Source organism: Cupressus sempervirens, chromosome 6, assembly GCF_028749045.1.
Source record: "Cupressus sempervirens isolate cs-2001-9-10 chromosome 6, ASM2874904v1, whole genome shotgun sequence".
Lineage (NCBI taxonomy): Eukaryota > Viridiplantae > Streptophyta > Pinopsida > Cupressales > Cupressaceae > Cupressus > Cupressus sempervirens.
The window spans coordinates 102,523,894-102,547,674 of record NC_143123.1 but is presented as its reverse complement, the minus strand read 5'-3'; the positions used below and the strand labels follow the sequence as shown (position 1 = coordinate 102,547,674).

Here is a 23,781-nt window from a genome sequence, read left to right as displayed (position 1 = left end):
GACCTATAGAAGTGTTGAATGGCCTCTTTTGCACTATCCATGGCCTCATATAGGAACCCCATGGGGTTTTTATCCCCATCCACAATTCGTAGAACCTTCACCAACGGTTATGATACCTAGATATAATAAAACATACAAAAATCAGCCAAGGAAAATATTTCAAAATTGAATATTAAATCATCAATGAATACTTGAAAACTTACTTTGAAGGTCTCTGCCATCAGCTTTTCAAAGCTACCATCAAACACAATCCTCACAATCTTCTCTGCTTCAGGCTTCCTAGCATAAGGGCTCTCTAACCATTTCTTATCAAGAAACATGCGCCTGAGGTCTATCAATGTCTCAGATATGCTTTGCAAGTTAAGAAAATTGGTAGCAAAACATGTGACCCCTACTCGTACAAGATCCTTACCACTAGTGTGCTCTCTCATAAGACTCAAGACCCATGTATGATTGTAGATGTACTTAGCAATATTCCTTCCATCTTCAACCACCTTCTCCACCCAGCTCAGTTTCCCTAGATCCTCAAGAAGCAAGTCAAGACAATGGGCAGCACAAGGGCTCCAAAATAATGTGGGATGTCTCTCCATGAGAAGTCTACCGATAGCCACATATGCAGCTGCATTATCAGTTACAATCTAGATGACATTAGCCACTCCCACTTCTATTACCACCTCATCCAGCATGTTACACAATTTTTTTGCATTTTTTACCTGATTAGAGGCATCAACTGATTTTAGAAATATCAACTGCCCTCCTGAAGCAACTATAAAGTTGATGAGCGTCTTGTTCCTGCCACATGTCCACCCATCAGATATAATAGTGCAACCTTTCTATTCCCAAACTCTTCTTTGCTCTTCTACAAGCTGATGAATATTTCTTACCTCATCTTGTAACAATGGCCCACTCACCTCATAGGGAGTTGGGGGCTTTAACCCCTTACCAGACAAAGAAATGGAAGTTACCACTTGATCCCAATGCGGATCGCATAAAGAATTGAAGGGAATATCATTGCAGATCCAAAATCTTGTAATTGCCACCTTTGTCTTCTCATGCATCTCTTTGTTCCATGCAGTGCCTAGCAAGCCGAGTTGAGCACCAGGAGTATTATGTGAAACCCAAAAGTCTGCAAGAGACCCACTCGTACTTCTCGATCCTCGTATCCAAGGCCCAATAGAAGAACCCTCTCCACCTATTTCTGATCTTGTAGAACTAAAAGTCCCCATTGGGGCTGCCATGGCTTCAAATGTCCTATTTTTTTCTGCCTTACTTTGTGCATATTTTTGTAGGCTTGTCAAAGCCTCTCTTGTAACCTCTTCTCGACATTCTTCACACGCTGTAATATCATTGCATGGAATCTTGGCAAGATGGTATTTCAATCGACTTATCCTTGAAGTCATTTTCTTATGGCAATGGATACATTTGACATGTCCACTAATTACCCCCAGGATCCCATGTTTCCATAAAGGATCCTTAGCTTTGCCTCCACTAGTCATCCTGTTTCTATAGGTATGTCACTGACACTCGAAGTCTACACTCTGCAAGTATAAGAATGAACAATCAAATATAAAATAAGATTGATATCAAACATAATTTGCAACAATATGAATATATAGAATTTAATGATTTGTAATCCAACTTTTATCAAAAGGAGGGTGAGATCTACTGTCCAATTGTTCAGGTTTAAAATAAATTGGAATTAGTCTATAAGCAAAATAAAATAGAATGAGTATCCAACTGTTATTTACCTTGCTGATAATTAAGGGACATTTATATTAACATTAATAGTTCTTTCCAATTTTGTTATACTGTTATTTACTGATATTAAATTTAAAACTATCCTAACTGTGTTTAAAACTGGAATCATGCAAATATATAGTTTTATATAGTTATAATATATATAGTTTGATATAACATGTTATACTGTTATTTACTGATATTAAATTTAAAACTATCCTAATTGTGTTTAAAATTGGAATCATGCAAATTTAAAACTGGATAACTAAGGGACATAAAACTATCCTGACTGTGTTTAAAACTGGAATCATAACTGTATATATACATAATATATATAGTTTTATATAGTTATAATATATATAGTTTGATATAACAAGTTACACTATATATTAATTTTTTTTTTAAATTAAAAATATTTCACATACCACCAAGAGTTTTGCAAGAAAAGTCAAAATCTGCAAATCGAGATCGAATGCCAAGAGTAGGAGGTCGAATGCAATTATACAGTTGAACACTGCCATCCAAACATCATCAAGCACAACCAGACACCTTTGCCCCCTACACCTTGCTCACTTGTCCAAAACTAAACTCGTTCAACTATATAAAGTTATAAACATTGCCACTGGAGGAGGTCGTGGCTTCTGCTGGAGGAAGTCGTTTTCGCGTAAATATCAAACGCGGCTGGGAGTGAAGATTTTAAATGTTGTAAATCTAATTTTTTTACCGAAAATCCCAACGACCAGTCAATGCGATTTTCAATGGTTTTTTTGCCGATTTTTAGGTTTATCACGTGATTTATTTCCCATTTATCGCCGCGGGTTTTTTCCATTTAACGGTGCCGATATATTCGGCAATATATTCGGCCGCTGGAAACTCCCGTGATATACTGTGGGTTTGGCGATATAATGCCGATATTTTAAACTATGCTTGAGAGCATAATGAGTTCTATAACAATCCTCCCTAGCTGAGAGGGAGTGTTAATATTGTAGCTTCACTTTGAATTGACCTAGAGATAATTCATTTATGGTTATTGGTTAATCATTAATTAGACAAACTTTTATACATATATATATATATATATATATATATATATATATATATATAATTTATAATTATGTTTAAATAATTACTAATATTGTCTAAATGGTTATTAACTTATAAACCATAGGGACATGTCTCTTTTGCTCATATTTATACACATTCAAATCTACACTTTGAACACACAAAAAATTATGACAACATTATTACATTTGCAGCGATCCTTTACCTCAACATTCCTAGGCTACCTCTGTCACCCACTGAGTCATCATTCTTCATTGATCCAACTTGTTTAATGCGTACAACCTTTAAGGCAAGCTTTCCATATTGCCAAATCGATTCTCAATGGGTATATATAGACTAGGTACCATGAACTTGAAAAGTAGGATTGCTTCGTGGCCATACATCAAGTAGAAGAGTGTGAAGCCTTTCCACCCAATCCTCTTTTTCAACACCACATGACTTTTATATAACCGCAACTAGTATCTTATTCATGGAATCTGCTGGTCTGTTCGCTTTTGGGTAGGAAGGGCTCACTACTGCACGTAAGCCTTCTGTTGTTCACTGCTAATAACATTGGGTTCACTGAAGAGCTGACCGAAATCTTTGAGTGGATTGCCACCATATGGATAAGCACATTTGTTGTGCTCATTATAGCCTCTCTCATTCGTGGCATAATCTCTAGATCTTTAATCTTTATTGGCACTTTTGTCAACAACAGTTGTCTTAGGACATTCTAATCAGACTCCATACATAGCGAAGTATTAAAAGTGTCATTTGTTTCCCTTTGCTCCTCCATCATTTTCGTCTCAACATTGGTCTTAGCTTCTCATAACCTCTCCTTTTTTGTACAAGGGTTTGGATACCTCGTTTTCTTCACTTGTGCTCTAACACCTCTTGCCCTCTTGATCTATCCATATTCAACAAGTTTTCTCCTAATTTTGGGTAGTTTGCATCGTTATGGTCATTCGGACCACACCATCGACACAGATGCTCTAGATTCTCCTCCTTTCAGAAATATTGAGCAAAATGTCCCCATCAGTTAGAGTCCTGAATTTAAATTATTAGTTGTCCTTTGTCATCACACTATATACGACATCAGTTATTATTATTATTTTTGCCACCTTTTTGGTTACTCCAGTAGCCACTAGATGATGCAGTTGTATTGCCTGTTGTTTTGGGGTGGTGGTAGTTATGGCCATCAATGGCTACTCCCATGCAAAGAGCACTTGTGCACCTATGGTTTTCATATTGTATGGGTACTCCTTGGTGGAGTGTCCCAATAATTGATAAATGTCATAGAGTACCTTTTAAGGACGTACACCTTTTATGTGGCCTTCCTTGTAGTCTGCACACCACAATTCCTCTTCACTCTTACTACTACTTCTCGTTGTGACCTTCAATTCTTTCATGATTTGGTGCATGTCCTTTAATGCTTGCAACTTCTTACTTGTTTCCATATTGCTACTATTCCCTTCCTAGAGTCATCATGATTCAACTGATTCTTTTTCCATGTCTTGTCCTCGCTTTCTATATCCATGGCTTGATTCTAACATAGTTCCCAGACTCTCCAAGACTCTCCAAGCCCTAGTGAGTTTCGACTCGATTCACCTTGTTTGAGCATTGACCCATGACGAAATCTCGTCCTAGGAAAAATTCCCCAAAAACTTACTTTTTGAAACGTTCTAAAAATATTTTGTCAAGTCCCGAGTTGAGTCAACTTTGTTGAATCCATGTCGAGTTTGAGTTTGGGAACTATGGATTGTAGATATCCTCATATGACGTCAAGTGGACAAATTTCATCTTCTTTCTCAATGAGGATCTCAATCCTTCTACAAACCAGCAATTCTTTAGTCCATGTGTCAATTGATTCTCCATTTTCCTAATCAGAGCCTTGAGTCGTTGATTGTATGTTCTCACAATTTCATACTTGCTTTGCTTTGTTCTATAGATCTTGGCTACAATCTCATTATCATCCCAAAGCAATTTGAATTATGCTTGGAATACCTTCTTCAAGTCCAACCATGTTCCCACCGTGGTTTTGTCTAGTTCAAAGAACCAATCTATTACTACCGCAATAGTGTGGTAGGAAATTGTACCACCTAGTCATCCTGGTTAGCTTTCCCATTGGCCAACCAAATTGTTTGACGTGTCTTAGAATGTCACACAAGATCCTCGGATCCATCCCTTTTGAACTTTGGCAACTTTTGATTTTTTGACATTAGGACGGTGCCTTGTGACCCACTCTATATACTCAATTCAATCAAAATTGCTCCCAACTTCGGTACACTGGACCCATACGTATTGTTTTGACTACAACATTGTGGTGTCCTAACACTTGATTGTGGTCGTATCCTCTATGCCTTTGTCTTTGGCCTTCTTTGCACTCTATGTACTTTGGCCATCTAATCTGCTTGACTCCCTTTAGTATGGAGTCACTAGTTCTAATCCTTGACAGTCCCTACTTTCTTTTAGCATGAAGATTAGGTGTCCTAGATGGTTTTGAGTATTTTCGATTAATTCAGATATGTCGTTACCTTCAGCAAATTCTCCACTAGTATACCCTTCAAAACTCTGGTCCACTTCGTACCCTTTGGCATCCTCTGGTTCTCTTTAGTTAACCCCCTTGTGTTCCCCCCGTCTCCTTCAATTTATCCTTCTACAATTCTCCATAGCTGCCATCTCTGCTCAACTTGCTCTTCCAACCTTGGTGCTCTTTGAATGGCTTTGTTCTCATCGTCTTGTCCCTTTAGAATAAGCTCCCTATCTTTGTTCAAAGTCAATGACATCAATTACCTCTTTTGTATGGATTGAGGATGCGTTTCTATTGACGACTCCCATGATGCTCTCTTCGTTTAGGGTCGTCTTCTCGTATTGTTGTAATAACTATTGATGAAAATCCTCCTGGTTTTCCTCTTTCCACAGGTTGTGGAGGAAAATAAAGTGTTGTGCCAAAATCCTTGGCAAGCGGCACATAAGATGATCAACAATTGGACTTACCTCGAGTGTATCTCGGGCCACTCTCAAGAACTTCTTCACATTCAACCTCCCTTCGGACATAAGTCTCGATGGACGCCTTCAGTATATTTGCACAATCCTTTGTTAGCACTCTTTCCCCTTCAAATTCTTCATAATTGTTGACTTGTTTATTTGCTGACTGGCCCATTATAGGGTTCTCGCCATGTCATCCATCTATCATCTTTTGTCCCCTTGGGTAGTTCATTCTCCCAGATTCGTTCAAGCAACGATGCCAAATGTTTGCCCCGTAGGGTATTGTTCATAACACGATAGAATGCAAGTAGAATGTAACACTACACATGCACAATGTATAGAAAACTCATAGATATATATGCATCGATCATAGAATTGCAATGTATCTCTATAGCCACAACAATGTCACTATAGTACTATACCAACATAACCACCTAACAATTCTTTTCGAAAACAAATACAATACCATTTATAAGGGTGTCAGATTGCCATCTGTCAGCCAACTGCTAACCCCTCAATGACAAAACTACTATAATTATCACAACAAAGGGCGAATGTTGGAATATTACATCTTTTTATAGTTTAGTATATTAAATAATAAATAAATAGGTTAATTTATTGTTTATGTAAATAAAACAATGTTCAGTTTTTGGGAAGTTATTCCAATAAGGTTAATTTGGATCCATTGCAATATAATGTGAAAATTCAGGTTGGCTAAATGTAATCCTTAACCAATCATTTCATTTATGTATAAAAAAGAAACAAATATATTCAATCTGCTCATGATTTTTCAAGAGTATTTTTACCACCAGAAATTTTTTCCTACACTGCAATTCTCTTTGACCGGTCACACACTTTGCAGCAAGATTAACATCAGCAAGAATTTGGATCATTGCAGCAATTTGTCTCTCAGCAGATTTGGGGAGTTTTGTCATTAATGGCATCAAGAGATTTTGAATGCTGCTGCACTCCATCTAGTCAATTTTTTCTGTTTTTCTATATGGCTTTCAAGCATAAATAAGAAATCTAAATAAGACAGTTTCAAAGTAGGGAATGCTTTTGCTTTGTACTTCAGCACATTGTGCAGTGCTTTGAGCTCTTTGGTAAAGTCCCACACCGAGTCAAGAAAGGAGTGGTGAAGAAGGGAAATCAGGTATCTTGGTGGAGCTTTACATGCAATAAATAAGTCTAGTTGGTGTTTAGGGTAACATGAATACCAAGGAAGCCTATGAGTGTAGATTTGCATTGGTGGAGAGAGACCGTGGGTGGAAGAGCGCAAATAGAGTTTTTCAGGCATGTTCAAATATGCAGGTCTGACCCCAAACTTGGTTAAGGTGTGTGTGAGAGAAGATGTATTACTTCCTCCTTTTAAATCCAAACTAACTCAAGTGATTATGTGTGTAGATGAGGAGGCCTTGAGGGTGGAGAGAAGGGACCTATTCTTAGAATTTACAATTAATCTGCCTTCTATAAGATGAGCGACAAGCAATTCTTGGGCTGATCACTACCTTGTTTATAGTTGTTGCAGAGTGAAGTTTATTAATGGTATCTAATGTTTTCCATTGAAACTGCCCTTCTTTGATTTTGAGCTATCTTGCAGATTTTCTCTTCTTTATCCTCCTGAATATTTTTGGGACTAACATTAGCTGTTGGATGGTGAGGGAACTGGATCATCTAGTAGCATGATCACTGCTGAGATGAAAAGTTTTATTGTGTAGTTAATTTTTTGGCTGCCAATCCCATGTCGACTGTAGAGAAAGCTCTGAATATTAAACTATTAATGAAACCCCTTTACATCAGGCCTTTGAGTTAGTGACCCAATCTGCAAAATGCACATGATTGTGCTACCATATTGATCAGTACAAGAATAAAGTTCTTGTAGAAACCACAATTGATTTGTCAATTGTCATCTCAATAGCTGTAATTTAAGACATCACTTATTGGCATTTGCATGTTGAAAGTCATTTACAAGTGCTAACTTGCTTAGTTATGTCCTTCTACCATATATCTTAGCTCATAAGCAACCTAGGAGAACAACTAATCTGGTTTATATTCTACGTTGTCATATTAGAACAATGGTAAAAGTTGTGCAGTAACACAATACCCTATTGAGCAGTAGTATTATCTTGAAAGTTAGCACCCTAAAGACTGAAGTATTACACTCATCTTATTGCATGACTTTGTTAAAAGTAACTGCACTTCCGTTTTTGACACACACATTAATGACGTGGGAGGACTGAGTAATCTGTGGGCACAAATAACATGTATACTTCTGCAAAATTTCTAGGATAGTACATTATGTCTTTGTGGGTAAAAACTTGACGTGGGTTATCATTGATACAAACCAGTTAATGAAAGCTCTTCCACGAGCTGCAACTTCATAATCTTTTTCTCTATTATCTGGCTTCCACAGAACATCTTCATCTGTTTCTACCTATATAAAGTAATAAGAAATGGTCTGGATTTCAGCTCACACGGTTAAATAAAATATCAGAATAAAATAAAGCTAAACCAAAAAGACAAGAAACAATCATCCACACAAATATAATGATAATCATCTATAAGAAGAAACAATTTCTAAGGAACAAACAATAACGTTAAATTTAATGTCCGGACAGAAAAGATGCCTAGCATCTTACCAGAGAAAAATCAATGCCAGGGAAAAGGCTCTTATACTTGCTGATGCTTTTCCTCTTGTCACATGGATGTAGTCCCTGCGAAGAGAAAGGATATTATAACCTAAATTGAATATATTGAAATGTCAAAACTGTCCTTAGAGCCTCTATTATATTAAAGGGCTAAACCTTTTATAAGTCCATTCGTGATATAAATACTGCAATTGTTTGTCAAAACTTATAATGAAAATACTATCATATTGGCATCATTATTACAATAAGTAGCTGTGCTCCAACTGGCATTAGAGAATTTTTTGATTTGATCCATGATTAACTATTATCTACTCTACCTAGAAGTCAAGGAGCAATAATCACATAAATGAATTAATAAGTGTAATTAAAAATAAATAAAGGTAATAATTGAGAGCTTCCTTTTGATTCTAAGATATAGAACCCCTTTTACTTAAAAAGTTAAGGAATCTTTCAGACTAAGCAAAAGATTACTAAATCTTATAAGTAGAAAAATATAGACCCTAAAGTATTGCCATTCTAAAGTTTGACATATCAACCATTTTTCCACTAGAACCAAATGTTCGTTAAATCTTGTAAATAGAATATTATAAAGCTAAAGTATAACCTCCACTAGAGCTGAATATCAGATTTTGTAAATAGAATATTAGTAAGTCAATGTTTTACCATTGTTAATTCAAAAATTTACACTTAAAAGAATATGCATAATTTCATTATCAAAAATAAAATTAAAAGCTAATAATTTTTCAGCTTTCACAATTTCTTATTACTCTTGCCTCTATAGCTATTCACAGCTATTGTAAGAAATAAGGCCAGACCAAATGAGAAAAAACACTATCCAATTACTAAGAGCAACAACATAGTTATGTTAACTACGTTGTGACTAAAAGGACAGATATAGGATAGAACTAGTGACGGAGGCTATAGGCCGAACGGCTACGGCTTCAATATTCCTTCAAATGTTAATACATATAGAGAAGTTAGGATGATTGAAGACTTAAACTAGCAAGGTTTGATTACCGATTCTCTATAAAGAGAAGAGCATACTATCTACTTGCAAATTGACTCTCTAAGACTCTTAGACTCTAAAATGACTAATGCCCAATATGCTTCCACATGAACTTATTTATAACTACCTAGCAGGTAATAATTTACCGAGAACCTGGTGACTAGGTAAGGCGGTATGTCCTTAAAGTAAAGACAGTGACGGCCATTTACAAAAGAGATTCCCACTAACTATCAGTACTATCACATGATGAGCTGTTGGCTGGTGACGGTAGTGGAGGAGTCAATTCTCCATGATCAAATACGTTTTCCCATGTGAGTGGTCTCCACATTGCCAATAAATTGAACTGGTGATGAATATTCCAGTCATGTTGGTTGTCATCATATACTAAGTGGGATGAAAAGTAAGATTCCCATCTTAGTCATAGTTTAGGGATGACATGGACACAAACCTCAAGATAGAGATGATGATCTAGATTGACTTTATCAAGACTGGCATAATTGAAGAATTCAATAACTTGCTCAGAGCGTGGGGCCGCACATGTGATCCACCATGTGAAGAAAGGTCTTCGAATTACATCAAGGAAAAGCAGGTACTGATGGTCATTCTACATCCGAAGAATAGTGAATTCTCCAGTATCATCATTGAGATCAAACTAAAATATTAACAAGTTTTAATTATATAGCTAAACAATAGAAAAATCAGCAATATTGAAAACCTAATCCAATTGGAAAAAAATGGTTCTCCTTACAACATAGTTGGGAAACAAACAAGAACTTAGGTTAAATAAGAAATTGTTTCCAAAATTTGACATAGAGAAAATTAAAAATGTTAGAAGTTAGAACAAGGGTTGGTAATATACAAATATTGTTTCCCAATTGAATCCACACAATTACAAAGATAAGATTGAATTCCTGTCCATAAATATGGAGGTTATAATTTTTTTTGTTGAAAATTATTGAGAAAAGAACATGCCCAACAATTCTTTATAGTTTTCTTATTTAGAAAAGAATGAAAATACTTCTTAGCCAACGTTTTTGCATCAACTGCTTTGATTTCAACATGAAAAATGTGTCCTTTGATGCACTCAAGAAATTTGATATTTTCTTAAATAAGTATTTTACTATTTATGGGTAAAATATTCAATTGTGTGTTATAATACTAAATGGCAAAGGACGTGTAATGTGGTATATCACACCCCATGCCATTCTTCTTCGCATTATGCCGCTTCTTTAGCCAAAATCCAATTTCCATCTAAGCCTATAAAGAGCCCTGCTTGCTCACTCAAGAACTATGCTGAAGAAATTGTTTTTTTCTTTTTTTTGCTTTGGAGTTTCTACAATTATTTTGGTTTTGACATATATATGCTTTCTTGTGTGTTTTTTCAGACTTATAAGAATGCCTAAGAAAAACTGGTATGAATTGCCAGTATAATGATTTCAATTGCAATAATGAACTTTGCAATTATTACAAACATGAACATAGAAAAAATTAATTACTAAAGAACCTGGATGCAAATAATGACGTTGGTAGGCAGTTCCCTATCCAATCGCAACTCCTAGACCAGAAAATGCAGATCTTCAAATGCTGCTCTGATTGTTGGCACCAAATACCAGTATCTTGGCTTCTGCAAAACGTGTCTCCTTTAAATGCAGGTACTAGGAAAACCAACGCAGATGCATATACTTGAACAATGCTAAAGCCAGGTGAATGGCAGCCCACTACTCAAGAAAACGAAGCTGTTTACAAGGAAAATGCAACAGGTTCAACACCACACTAGCAGACTTCTTATTCCTCAATTCAAATCAAATTGTTTAGTGGAATGTTATACATCAGCACCATCCACAACCTCAGTTAATTTGCAGATGGGACCTTCAGCAAATTGGCACAGTTAACTAGTATGCAGACCCAGCTCATAGTGCAACAATGGAGGAATTTTCAGCCTTCCTCAAGCCCACGCCAAACCCTTAGAGAGTAAATTCATTTAAAACAAAATTCAATTATGTATGAATCGATCCATAGAGAAGGCTCTTTTTATAACATTTTAAAACTCCAAACTTCTCCATTACCCAAATGCCCACTTCCTTTATTTTAGAGCTTTTCATTATTGAAGTTTCAACCATACACCATCATAATAGAATAAAGATGTATAAGCTATTTGTTGGAGTTTGTAGCTGCGATAGAGATCTTTATCTTTGAGCGTTAATATCGTTGTGGTCACCTTCATCTGAAAGTGACATTTATGATAAATTGTAATATTAAATATTAAGACGTGTCATTCAACACATAGTTTAAAAAATTGGCGAAATAATGCCGATCTTGCGATATTTTGCGTGTAAAATTCTAAGTTGAATATATCGCCCAATTTATCGGCTCCAAATTAAATGTAGAAATGTAATGTCCCCATTTTTAGCAAGTTCCTGCAATTGGCCAGATCAGTTCACCATCACGACCCTCATGAGTTGACAATAGGATGTGAGGGTCTTAGTTGTTTGGTTATAGGCTTTCTAGCAGCCTATGGTGTGTTTTGGCTCTATTTGAGGGACTTAATGTTTATAGTATGTCAATATGTTGGTTCCGATGAGCTTAGTTGAGTCAGAGGAATTGGAGGATGCTCTCAATTTTTATTTCAGGCTTCAAGAATCTTGGAGGGAGCGTCTATTTACAGTAAGTCACCCTATCAAGTTCATTCATCATCTTTCATCATCAAGATCACTTTGGTATTGTCAAATTTCGATTCTGATGCTTCTTTAGTTGTCTTCGCAAGACAGGTGAATTATTATTATTCATCTAAATACATTTAAGTTGATATTTTTGTTACTATTGTTGGTTGGTCACCTCAGTACCATAGCTCATTGGAACTGGGACGAAAAGTTTTAAATCATGGGAACAAGAAACAGTGGCCTTACATGTCAAAATTTGAAGTTATGATGGAAAAGGTCATTTTCGGAGCCAAAAGCAATTAATAAATTAGTTTATAATAGCACTTTATTATGTTTTAATGTTGTGTGCGGGAAGCTTCTTAAGTCAAGTTCATTTGGGAAACTTTGTGCTATTTGGAGTATATAAATATGAGCCCATTTGATAAGTAAAGCATCCAATTGAATATTATTTTCTCTTTTGTTGCCTTTGTGGCTTTTCTGAGGTTCTTAATTTTCAAAGCCCTTGTTTAAGGGTTGAGACTAAGTTCCAATGAAGTGTTATTGCAAAATTGTTGCTGTTGTAAAACAATTTGCTTTCCTCTCCTACTGTTATTATTGTAGCTAAGGAGAGATTAGAGGTTGATTGATTTGTGAAGGAGTTGTGAGTTTCCAACATACCTGCGTTTCATAACAAGAGCACACGTGGGTTTGTTTCAAGCAGCCATTAACCCTATAGCAGCATTGGACATTATTTCATAATTACTATAGCTAAATTCCAGCCCGCATGGCCATCTAGAGGCATAGAGATTATTTATTTACCACCTGCAATATATTCCTAGCATTGGCATTTGGACTAGGGAGCTAAACTTGGGATCGACACTCCATTATCCTTTGTCATTTCTGCCCAGCACTACCTGACATTAATTAATAGAGTTGCCAATCAGTTATACAGGCCTACGATTTGTGTTTCAAGGCTGCAATCAGGTTTCCGAGGTCACAATTTCATGCACATTGCAGTTCATTCATTGCTGCCAACGAGTAAGGAATTCACTAGGTTCATTTCATTTGTGAAAGTTTGTAATTAAGCAGCACAATATCCCTTAAATAAATTGCTGAATGTATTGAGTCTGACTGGACTCATAATATTTATTTCTGTGAGGGGAGATTCATTAAATCTTTTGCTAAGTCTGAATTGAAGTGGAATTATGTTCATTATTTTAATAACTAGATTGATCATGGGTATTTAAGAGGTGACTCTTAATCTTGAGATAAGTTGTAACCCCATTTGCAGAATTAACCTTTGAAGTTCAAAGTTTGCTTATAAATTGTTTGACAAAATGTCATGCACTAGAATAGTGAATTGAATGGTAGAAGAATTTGGCATTTGTAATCAATCAAGGTTATTACAAGAAATTGCAGCGATTTATTCTGAATATATCGCGCTAAATCCAAAAAATTGCTAGCAAAAAACATTGAAAAGTCATCGGTTGGTTGGGGTTTAGGTTTAGCTTTATTTATTTTTGTCTTACACGATGCTAGCAAAAACGGTAAACCTTTTCACGTAAGGGTTTTTGGCAACGACAGCTCTGCAATGTGATTTGTCTGCAACGAATTCAATCCAGACTCTTTTATGGCAGCTCTGCAATACGATTTCGGATTTCCGTTTGGTGGCTATAAGATTTGCATTGAGCAGTTGTTCATTCAATCTGGACTCTTTCACAGTGAACATTTTCTGCCTTCAACCTGGACGTTTTGTGCCTTTGTAATGTCCCCATTTCTGTCAATATCAAAGTTTCATGGATTAGCCTATTAATGTGATTCTCGTAGGCTAATTATTGTCAATAGAGGGTCTTCTGAAGTAGTGGCTTGACTCGGGAGGGTCTTATCTTTTCCACAGTTTAGTAAGCTACAAGTTGGTCTTTGTTTGGCTCAAATTGGATTTCATTTACGCTTAGTTTTGTATACTTACTATTTGTGGTAAGTTGGTGTTGATCAAGATGGACCTTTTTTAATTTTTGGAAAGTGCATTTGGTCACATGGAGAAATAATAGATATGATTCCTATTTCAAACGGCATATTTAAATTATGAGTATTTTGAGAGTTATTATATTTTTAGTGGCCAAATTATTATTAAATAATTAAATGACTTATTATAAAGTTATAATTTAAATTTATAATTTCACTTAAGTTGAAGGTTGAGTTATTAGTGGAAAGTGTCATTTATTAATTAGTTAAGCCAAGTGAACTGAGAGAATCTAATGGAAGCTTCTAATTAATGTTGTGTGGTGAAGCTTCTTGAGTGAAGGTTACATTTTGGCAACAAAAGGGAATTTGGAGATTAATACAAGCCCATTTGTTGAGAAAAGCATGCTTGAATATTTATTTGTTTTTGTTGCTTTTGTGGCTTTTCTGAATTCTGATTTTGTGTGCCCTTGCTGAAGTATAAGGGATATTCTGAGAATTACTCTTGCGAATTGTGCTGAAATATATAATTTGTCATTCTCCTACTATTCAACTATATCTAAGGAGAATTCACTGCTATGATTTATCTTTTGATTATCTCTTGTGAGGGTTTTTGAGTTGTGAGTTTCCATCCATTACGGATACATACTGGATTGGATCTAAGATTGTGACATCTCCTTATTGTGTTCATCTGTGGCTGGGAGAAGTGTTTGTTAGCTAAGAATTTTGGGATCAATTCTGAAAAATTTGGGAGCGGTGTTTATATATTACTGACCTGTGTATGCTGGTTAGAGCTTGTTGTGCATTCTTGAAGGCTGCCATATTCTCCTGTAGCAACAACTGGTGTTATTTTTCATGTCTGCGATCACTTTTGACAGGTCAGCAAACACCAATGAGGGCTTGTGTTTAGCTTCAGACATGCTGCAATTGTATTGGGAGAACTTGCATTGACTTTTGTGACTTGCGTTGCAAGTTGGGAGCCCATGATGTGCTGAAGTGGGATGTGTTCAACACCTAGAGGTTTGCAATTTGATTTTGGAACTTCACTATCCTATGTGAGGCTCATGTAGCAGACAAAAGATGTCGTAATTTGGTTCAGAATTTAATTGGATGCTCTATAATAGGTTCTGTGTTTTCAATTGATATAAATAAATGAATCTGCAGTTTAGTACTGTGCAAAGACACTGAATGAGGAAATTGTTCTTTGTTCATCACTAAATTAGTATCATACTTCAGCTAGTAGAACTTTTGCAAATTAGTTGGGACTAAATTAACAAGATTGCTACTTGGGAATTTGTAGTTTGTGGATTAGTTCAGCCCATAGCAATTTAAATCATATGCTAGTATTGGAGAATGCTTGCCAAGTGTTTGACAAAATACTAGATTGTTGATTTATGAAAGAAATTGATGCTTTGTTTAAGCTATAACCAGACAGGGTTATTACAGCCTTCGATTTTAACTTTTTGTGCACTATGCATTCATAGTTTGACTTCCATCCGAACTTTGCACCATTGCATTCACAATTTGATTTCATTTCTAGGTATGTTTTTCTTTTTAAATTTTAATATATTTGATTAAAATTAAAATTAAATATTACGCTTAGAAGTTAAGAACTTATTTATTTTGTAAAAATCAAAATATATAACTAGCAACAAAAAATATTAGAATACTATTTTTTGCAATTTTAATTATATAATACATTTTATTCTATATTTTACTATTTACTTTTTTGTAGTATTATAATATTGTTTAGTATTAAATATTTTAATGTTTTGCTTTTGTTTTATTTTGTAAAAACTAAAGAGTGTGAAATTTAAAATACAGTAACTGTATTTTAAATTTATAGTAATATTGTTTTATATATAAGTATTCAGTTTCATTGTATTTTTTATTTAAGAGATTTATAATTTATAATTTTATATTTTATATTTTAAATTTTACGTACTAGTAAAAATTTGTATAATAGTTATCACTTACCACTAAAAAAAATGTTTTTCATAATATTCATTGTTAGTGAAAAGTTGTGTATTTTACTATTTTTGCTATTTTTATATACAATTAGAACAATATTGTATATATTTGATATATAGATAAAATTTATAATTGTAATTTGAAATTTCATTATACGCGTTCTAATTAAAATTCATTGTTTTTTTACTAGGTTCTCGAAGTCTACCTATTTCTTCACAAGATGGTTGGTTGCAGAGAGGACCCTTTATGGAAATATGGAATCCCAAGAGAAGTCAAAGGACACGTTGAATGTATCTTTTGTCATTAACATATGACTTCAGGGGTAAGCCGATTGAAATACCATCTTGCAAGGGTTCCATGCAATGATATGACATTATGTGATGACTGTTCGAAGAGGCTACAAGAGAAGCTTTGACAAACCTTCAAAATTATGCACAAAATAAGGCAGCAAAAAAGAGGACATTCGAGGCCATGGCAGCCCCTATGGGGAGTTTTAATTCTACAGGATCACAAACAGGTGGAGGGGCTTCTTCTTCTATTGGACCTTGGATACGAGTTTTTGGAAGTGGGGGTGGGTCTTTGTCAAACTCTTGGGTTCCACATAACACTCCTGGTGCTCAACTCGGCTTGCTAGGCACTGCATGGAACAAAGAGATGCGCAAGAAGACAAAGGTAACAATTATGAGATTTTTGGCCCGCAATGGTATTCCCTTCAATGCTTTATGTAGTCCTTATTGGGATCAAATGATAACCTCAATTTATTTGTCTAGTACGGGATTCAAGCCCCTAACTCCTTACGAGGTGAGTGGGCCATTGTTAAACAATGCAGTGAGAAACATTCATCAGCTTGTGGAAGAGCAAAGGAAAGTTTGGGAACATATAAGATAAGATAAGATAATAATATTAATGTCCAACAAAAAACCACAAGGGTTTATGGGACTAAGCATACAAACAAAAGAGTCGACCAAAGTAGGAGCACCAGACGCTAACTGAGAAGAAACAAAAGAAGACACGAAACGAAGAAAACCAAAGTAAGGACTAAGGATCCTTCCTTGGTACAAAGAAATCAGTCAAAGAAGGATATAACTGTGGACGATTCAGAGTCTTAGATCGTCGCCGACAGCTGCTGGAGGAGTGTCGTTGCCTGGAAAGACTGGTACAGTGTCTAACCGATCTAGAGGGAGTGATACTAGATGGCCTTTTCACACCCCGTGGTGGAGACAAGGGGCAGAAAAAAGAGGTGATGAGCTGGTTTGAGGTATGGCCCTGAGGTGTAACTGACTACAAGGTATGATCACCAAGTTGGGTGGCCTCTCATAGGTAAAGTGCAAGACACCGTTGGTCAACATAGCTGAAGAACACTGAAAGAGAAAAACAATCTTTGAATAAACTATAAAATCTCCCTCTGATCTGATAGTAGATAGGACAATGAAATATGAAGTGGGTCTCAGTGTCAACCTCCACCAAAGTACACAGTCTACAAATCCAATCTTCTCTATCCATATGGTGGTCGATCCGAGCCTGAAGACAGTGAGAACCAACTTTGAAGGAGCCCAAAGAGAATCGCAGGTCGTGACACCGGTGCCAATAAAGATAAGGACGCACAATAATACCATTCTGAATCTCAAGAAAGTGCTTCGCATAAAAGGCCATCTTAGGACGTAATCCACTAGGAGGATTACGACAAGTAGTGATAATTTACTATCTATAAATATCCTGTTTGACATACTCGTTCAACTCCTAACGTGAGGGAAGTAGGTGAGCAAAAGCATCTAGCAAGAACTGGTATGCAGGAAGACAATCAATCTCAATCTTGATCGAACCCAATAGAGAGGTGGCTTGGGTGTACCAATAGCGAGATCTAGTGCAAGTGTTAGATCTCATAATCTCAACAGAAGAACAATATGCCAGAGGAGAGTATCTGTGTCAGTCGACATCTGAATCCATAAAACCACAAAGCCGATGGAGAAACCAAATCAAGTCAAAAATGGCCGCAAGTTTGAAAGGATGAGCTCCAAACTCGGCCAAGACAATGTTGTAGGGGGTGAGTTTGTGACATCTAATGATATGTCGTAAAAACAATGTTTGAACATGCTCAATAAAGGCCCAATAAAAAACAAGAGAAGGTCCCCAAACCACCGAGCCACAGAGAATGGTCGGTCTAACCAATGAATCCAAGAGGGATAGCTTGGACGAAATGTCTTGAAAATGATGTTTGAAGCACTGTCTTTTGAGCATGGCCAAAGAACCCATGCCCTTACTAACTCTGGACTAAATAGCCGGTCTCAAATTGAAATGGGGTCCTGAAAACTTTACCTTGAGATACATGTAAGAAGAAGTGATCTCAACTTCCTGCCCCTGAAGAAAGAAATGAAGATGAGAGATATTTAAACAGTTAAAGGTCATAACCCAAGTCTTAGCCAGATTAACCACGAGCTGATGTTTATCACAAAAAGAAGCCAAACTATCAAGAAGTCTCTGTAAACTGTTCAGAGAAGAGGCCAAGAAAACAACATCAGCTGGTAAAAGGAGAAAGGAGATCAAAACCTGATGCAAATAGCACAAGTCACCAGGTTGCGAGGAGTTCACAAGGAAATCCTCAAGCTCATCAATATAAAATCCGAACATAGTAGGAGAAAAAGGGCAACCTTGCTTCACCCCAATGGTGCTCTAAATCGAAACAGAAAAGCCTTTCGAGGTCCTGAGTCTACCAATCATCTTCTCGTACAATCTCATAATAGTAGTCAACAGCATATTTGAGATCCCTATCTCGCTAAGTCTCTGAAATAAGGTCATCCTAGGAACAAAATCAAAAGCCTTGAGGAAATCCACAAAACAGTAGTAGACTTTCTCAAAGTGGTGCCTAGCCTCCTCAATAATAGCTCGCAGCGTGAAGATGTGATCTATAGTCTGATAGTTTGCTCGAAAACTAGTCTGGCCTTTAACCTTAGATCCTCTCCTGCCAAGGTCTCTAGATAGCATGATGTTCAGAGCAGTGGCATAATGTTTGGGAAAAGTATGCCCGATCATGATAGTCCTGTAGTTACCTGGGTCTGAAGCAGGCCTAGACTTATGAATAGGATAAATCACATGTCATGGCCAAGACTCAGAAAACCCAGTACAGACCACTCTATTAAAGAATGTACGAAGGTAGGATCTAAGGACTGAAGCACCAAGTTTGAAAAGCTACTTGGAAACCATCCTCGTCCGCAGTTCTACTGCATCTCATGGATCTAATGGCCTCAAAAATACTGGAGGGGATGAATAGATGACAATAAGGAGGTGAAGTGGAATGAAGAGGTGGCTTCCCTAGAATGTCATAAAGTGTATGGTGTGGAAGGTCAAAGAGTGGAAGTCAAGGATGGAGGGTAGGGGGGGACACCTAGGGAAAAGGGTACGCTAGAAGATCTAGGGATTTTGAATAAGCATGGAGCAAAGGGATCTGCACTAAGAAGAGGCAAAAGAACATTTCTTGTGGCGAAGAAAACGGAGATAAGATAAATGCAGGTGGGCGAAGGTAGGAGAGTGAGTCTCAAAAGCAGAGCGAACAAAACGATGGAATGCTTTACAATTGACATCAAACCATTAATTCATAGGACAAGTATTCCGACACTTAGACCTAAGAGAGGGAGGGGAGCGGTGAGGAATAGAAAGGAGAGCAGACACCCAAATGGCGGAAGCAAGTAAAGAAAACATGGCAGAGGCTGCATGCGAATCGCTAGAACTAGCTGGGGTCAGAAGTCTCCTAAGATGGTAGGAAAAAAGCTCACCATCACCCTCGGGGTAGTAGAAGCAACTAGGGTTGCAGGCAATGTCAGCCGAGATGAGGGAGGGCTGAAAAGAAGGCGACAAACGAGATGAAACACGGATAACAATGCTAAGAAGAGCATGGTCAACAAAGGGGAGACGAGAAATGGTGAAACTGTGAATGGAGGGAATGAAGGAAGAAGAGGTGATGACATAGTCCACAACACTCGCACCACCATAGTGTGGCTAGCAAGTAAAGAAATCAGATCCAGCGAAGAAGGATAAACCATTCAGGATCAACAAACTAGAGGACTCATAGAACTAGAGGTGGCAACCATAACAAGAGAGTGGCCTAGAGGCATCATCCGAAGTATGTTGAAGTCCCATACTGATTGGATCTATCTCAAAAGTGCAGATCGAATCTAAGCCATGGTGATGTATAGGATTTTGAAGATTCTTGGTTCGTGCATTGAAGTCTCCAAGAATAATGATATCACCTAAAGTTGCATATTGTGAGATGCTCTCCTGAAGGTCACCAAAAGGATCCCGATCCTCGGCATCATCAATGGCATATGGAGAAGAGGTCGGTAGAAAATTACATACTGCAAGAAAGATGTCCCTTTGTTAGTGATTCCAATGCCCAATATGGACGCACATGAATCTAGCAAAGGCATCAGAGTGAACTTGAAAATGTCATCTCTAATCAAACAACCAACACCTCCGGACCCACGGACCCCACTAGAAGTACGGACCTCTTCTCTACAAACTAACAGCCATTGGTATCCAAGGTATCCTGGAAGAGGGTGCATGGGACTCTCGTGGGTGGATGCACTATTATATCTGATGGGTGGACAAATGGCAGGAATAGAACACTCATTAACTTTATGGTTGCTTTAGAGGGACAACTAGTATTTCTAAAATCAGTTGATGCCTTTGATCAAGTAAAAAATGCTGAAAATTTGTGTAACATGTTGGATGAGGTGGTCTTAGAAGTGGGAGTGGCTAATGTCATCCAAATTGTAACTGATAATGCAACTGTGTATGTGGCGGTCGGTAGACTTTTGATGGAGAGACATCCCACATTATTTTGGCACCCTTGTGCTGCCCATTGTCGTGACTTGCTTCTTGAGGATCTAGGGAAACTGAGTTGGGTGGAGAAGGTGGTTGAAAATGGAAGGAATATTGCGAAGTACATCTACAATCATACATGAGTCCTAAGTCTTATGAGAGAGCACACTACTGGTAAGAATCTTGTACGAACAGGGGCCACACACTTTGCTACTAATTTTCTAAACTTGCAAAGCATATCTGAGACATTGTTAAACCTCAGGCGCATGTTTCTTGATAAGAAATGGTTAGAGTCCTTATGTTAGTAAGCTTGAAGCAGAGAAGATTGTGACGATTGTGTTTGATGCTAGCTTTGAAAAGCTAATGGAGCAAACCCTTAAAGTATGTTTTCAAGTCTTCATTGATGATTTAGTATTTAATTTTGAAACATTTTCATCGGCTAATTTTTGTATGTTTACTATATCCAGGTGTTAGAACTATTGGTGAAGGTTTTACGAATTGCAGATGGGGATAAAAACCCCATGGGGTTTCTATATGAGGCCATGGATAAGGCGAAAGAGGCCATTCAACATTTGTATAGGTCAAATGAGACCAAATATAGACCCATACGGAACATCATTGATCGTAGGTAGAACCAACAACTCCACCAACACATTCATGCAACTACCTACTTCTTAAACCCCAAATACTATTTCTCCAACACTTTTAAAGCAGATGCAGAGGTTCAAATTGGCTTGGACAAATGTATTCGAAGATTGGTTGTCGATATGGATCTCCAAGACCTCATACTTGATGAGTTGCAGAGCTACAAGAGGGAAGAGGGGCCATTGTTTTCTTCTCCTGATTGCAAACGTAGGAGATACACTTTGCAGCTAGGTAAAAAAGAACATGAGTTTAGTTTTATTATACCATTTATTTTGCTCGTGAAGTTTATTGGATGTTTTACCACATCATAAATGGTTTAATCCTTGCAGATTTGTGGTGGGAAGATTAGGGTGCCACAACGCCTAATCTTCAACATCTTGCCATCCGAATTTTATCGCAGCCTTGTAGTATTTCTGGTTGCGAGAGAAATTGGAGTACTTTTCAGAACATACACAAAGAAACGTAATAGGTTGACTCAAAAGCGCCCAAATGACTTGGTTTATGTGAAGTACAACTTTCTCTTGCACAAGAAGAAGGTGAGAGGGAAAGCTTCATATGAAGCACTAGACTTGGATAACATTGATCCATATTCAATAGATTGGTTTGCTCGTCCTGATGGTGAGGATGCAGATGTGGATGTGGGTGAACCTTTATTGACAAATGAGTAGCTAGTTGAGTTTGAGAGAGAAGTAGATGAGTGGGATGCGGATGTGGCAGCACATGAGGAAGAACATGAGCTTGGTCATTCATCAAAGACTTATGTCAAGCATGAGGCACCTATTGAGGATGTTGCCACAGCAACTACTGCAACACCACCCACCCTACAACAATGATCTCTTTTGAGTTTTACTCGTAGATCCAATTTATGATTGCTACTTTTAGTTTTCATTGATACTGAAACTTGAACTTAATATGTATTCTGAAGTAGTAGTTTCATGGAGTTTGACTTCTATGTATTGAACTTATTTATATTCAGATATTGTATTTGTTTATTGGTATATGATTTTAGCACTATGTTAATCTACTTAGTTCTACTTGGTATAAATAACTATTTAACTAAAAACTTTGATTGATATATGGTGGATATCTCATATTATTATATATTCTACAAATTTGGTGTATGTATGTCTTTTTAAGAATATTTTAAGAAATTGTATATTTTCAAATGTTCGATAACAGTGCTGATTTATTGCCAAATTTTTCACCAAATTTTTGCTAATTCCGAGTTTTTCAAAAAAATTGGGCTGGTTGAGAAATTGCTGATATCGAATTTTTAAACTATGATTCAACATGTGTTGAGGCATGGAAATACAAAGAGTTGTATTTGAAAATGAAGTCATATTTTGCGAAACTTGAGACCTTCGGTTGCAATGTGAAGAGTCTCTCTGTGAGTTATATATATATATATATATATTTTTTTTATTTTTTATTTTTAAATTTTTTGCTTTAAGAAAAAGGCATTGTCCACTGGAACATTTTATTATCAATAAAGTGACATTTTTGGTTGTGTGGTTGGGTTTTTCCCTTCATTCTAGAAGGGTTTTCCCAGAATATTTATGTGTGTCTTTTGTATCATTTCTGGTTATTCAATATTGCTATTTATCTTAATATTTGGGCTCTAAATCTATCATGGTATCAGACCCAATTTTGACATGGGCAGGCAGCTTTCTAACAAAGTTATTTTTGGTGCAGTTTTGGATATGGGCATTGTCATGTTACCTTTGCATGTCGTCTCTTCAAGGAGAGTGTATTTCATCCTGTCACTTCTGATGGAGCCTAAAAATTTCGGCGAATTTAGGTCTCCATTTAAGCACCTTATCTAACCTTTTTATCCCACAAATAATATTATATTTACATGTTACAGTGATTTCCCTATGCTAGGTGTATAGTGACCCAACAAATTCATATTCTTCAAAACACTAAACTTTCTGTTCAAACTTTAGACAGTGAGAAAAGTTTAAGTCTATATTCCTGATATAGTTTCCAGAACATAACAGTGGTGAAGAATAATTGTTTTCAGGCATCTTATACGCATAGAGGCAGATTTAATTAACAAATCGTTGGTGATATATCTTCTCACGTCAAGCAATATGCCAAACAAAACATAGTGTTGGAGATGTACACACACCATGTCTTAAGATCTTTGTGGGTTGGAAATGAAACAAGGAGCTATCATGAGTTTAGTATGTGCGAAGGAAAAAGAACATGTTGGCATCGAGAGTCTTAAATAATATGTATTGCATATAGAGAAGATAGCATGTTTGTTTTTATTTTTACCGAGAACAAATGGAGGATAGTCGGATAGAAGTAATTTGAACCCTTGACGACA

General features: G+C 36.7%; 1 protein-coding gene across 16 annotated transcripts in view; it reads right to left on the bottom strand.

Annotated features, from left to right (window-relative positions):
• Positions 1–23,781, bottom strand: part of LOC149551451 (phosphoglycerate mutase-like protein 2) — a 130,503-nt gene that overhangs the window by 14,072 nt on the left and 92,650 nt on the right. For all 16 annotated transcript variants that reach the window (XM_089786954.1, XM_089786951.1, XM_089786961.1 and 13 more), the window contains 2 exons: positions 8,406–8,480; positions 8,112–8,200 (listed from right to left, as the gene is read on the bottom strand). In XM_089786954.1, coding sequence (XP_089643080.1) covers positions 8,112–8,200; positions 8,406–8,480 — 164 coding nt within the window. The remainder of the gene's footprint in view (positions 1–8,111; positions 8,201–8,405; positions 8,481–23,781) is intronic.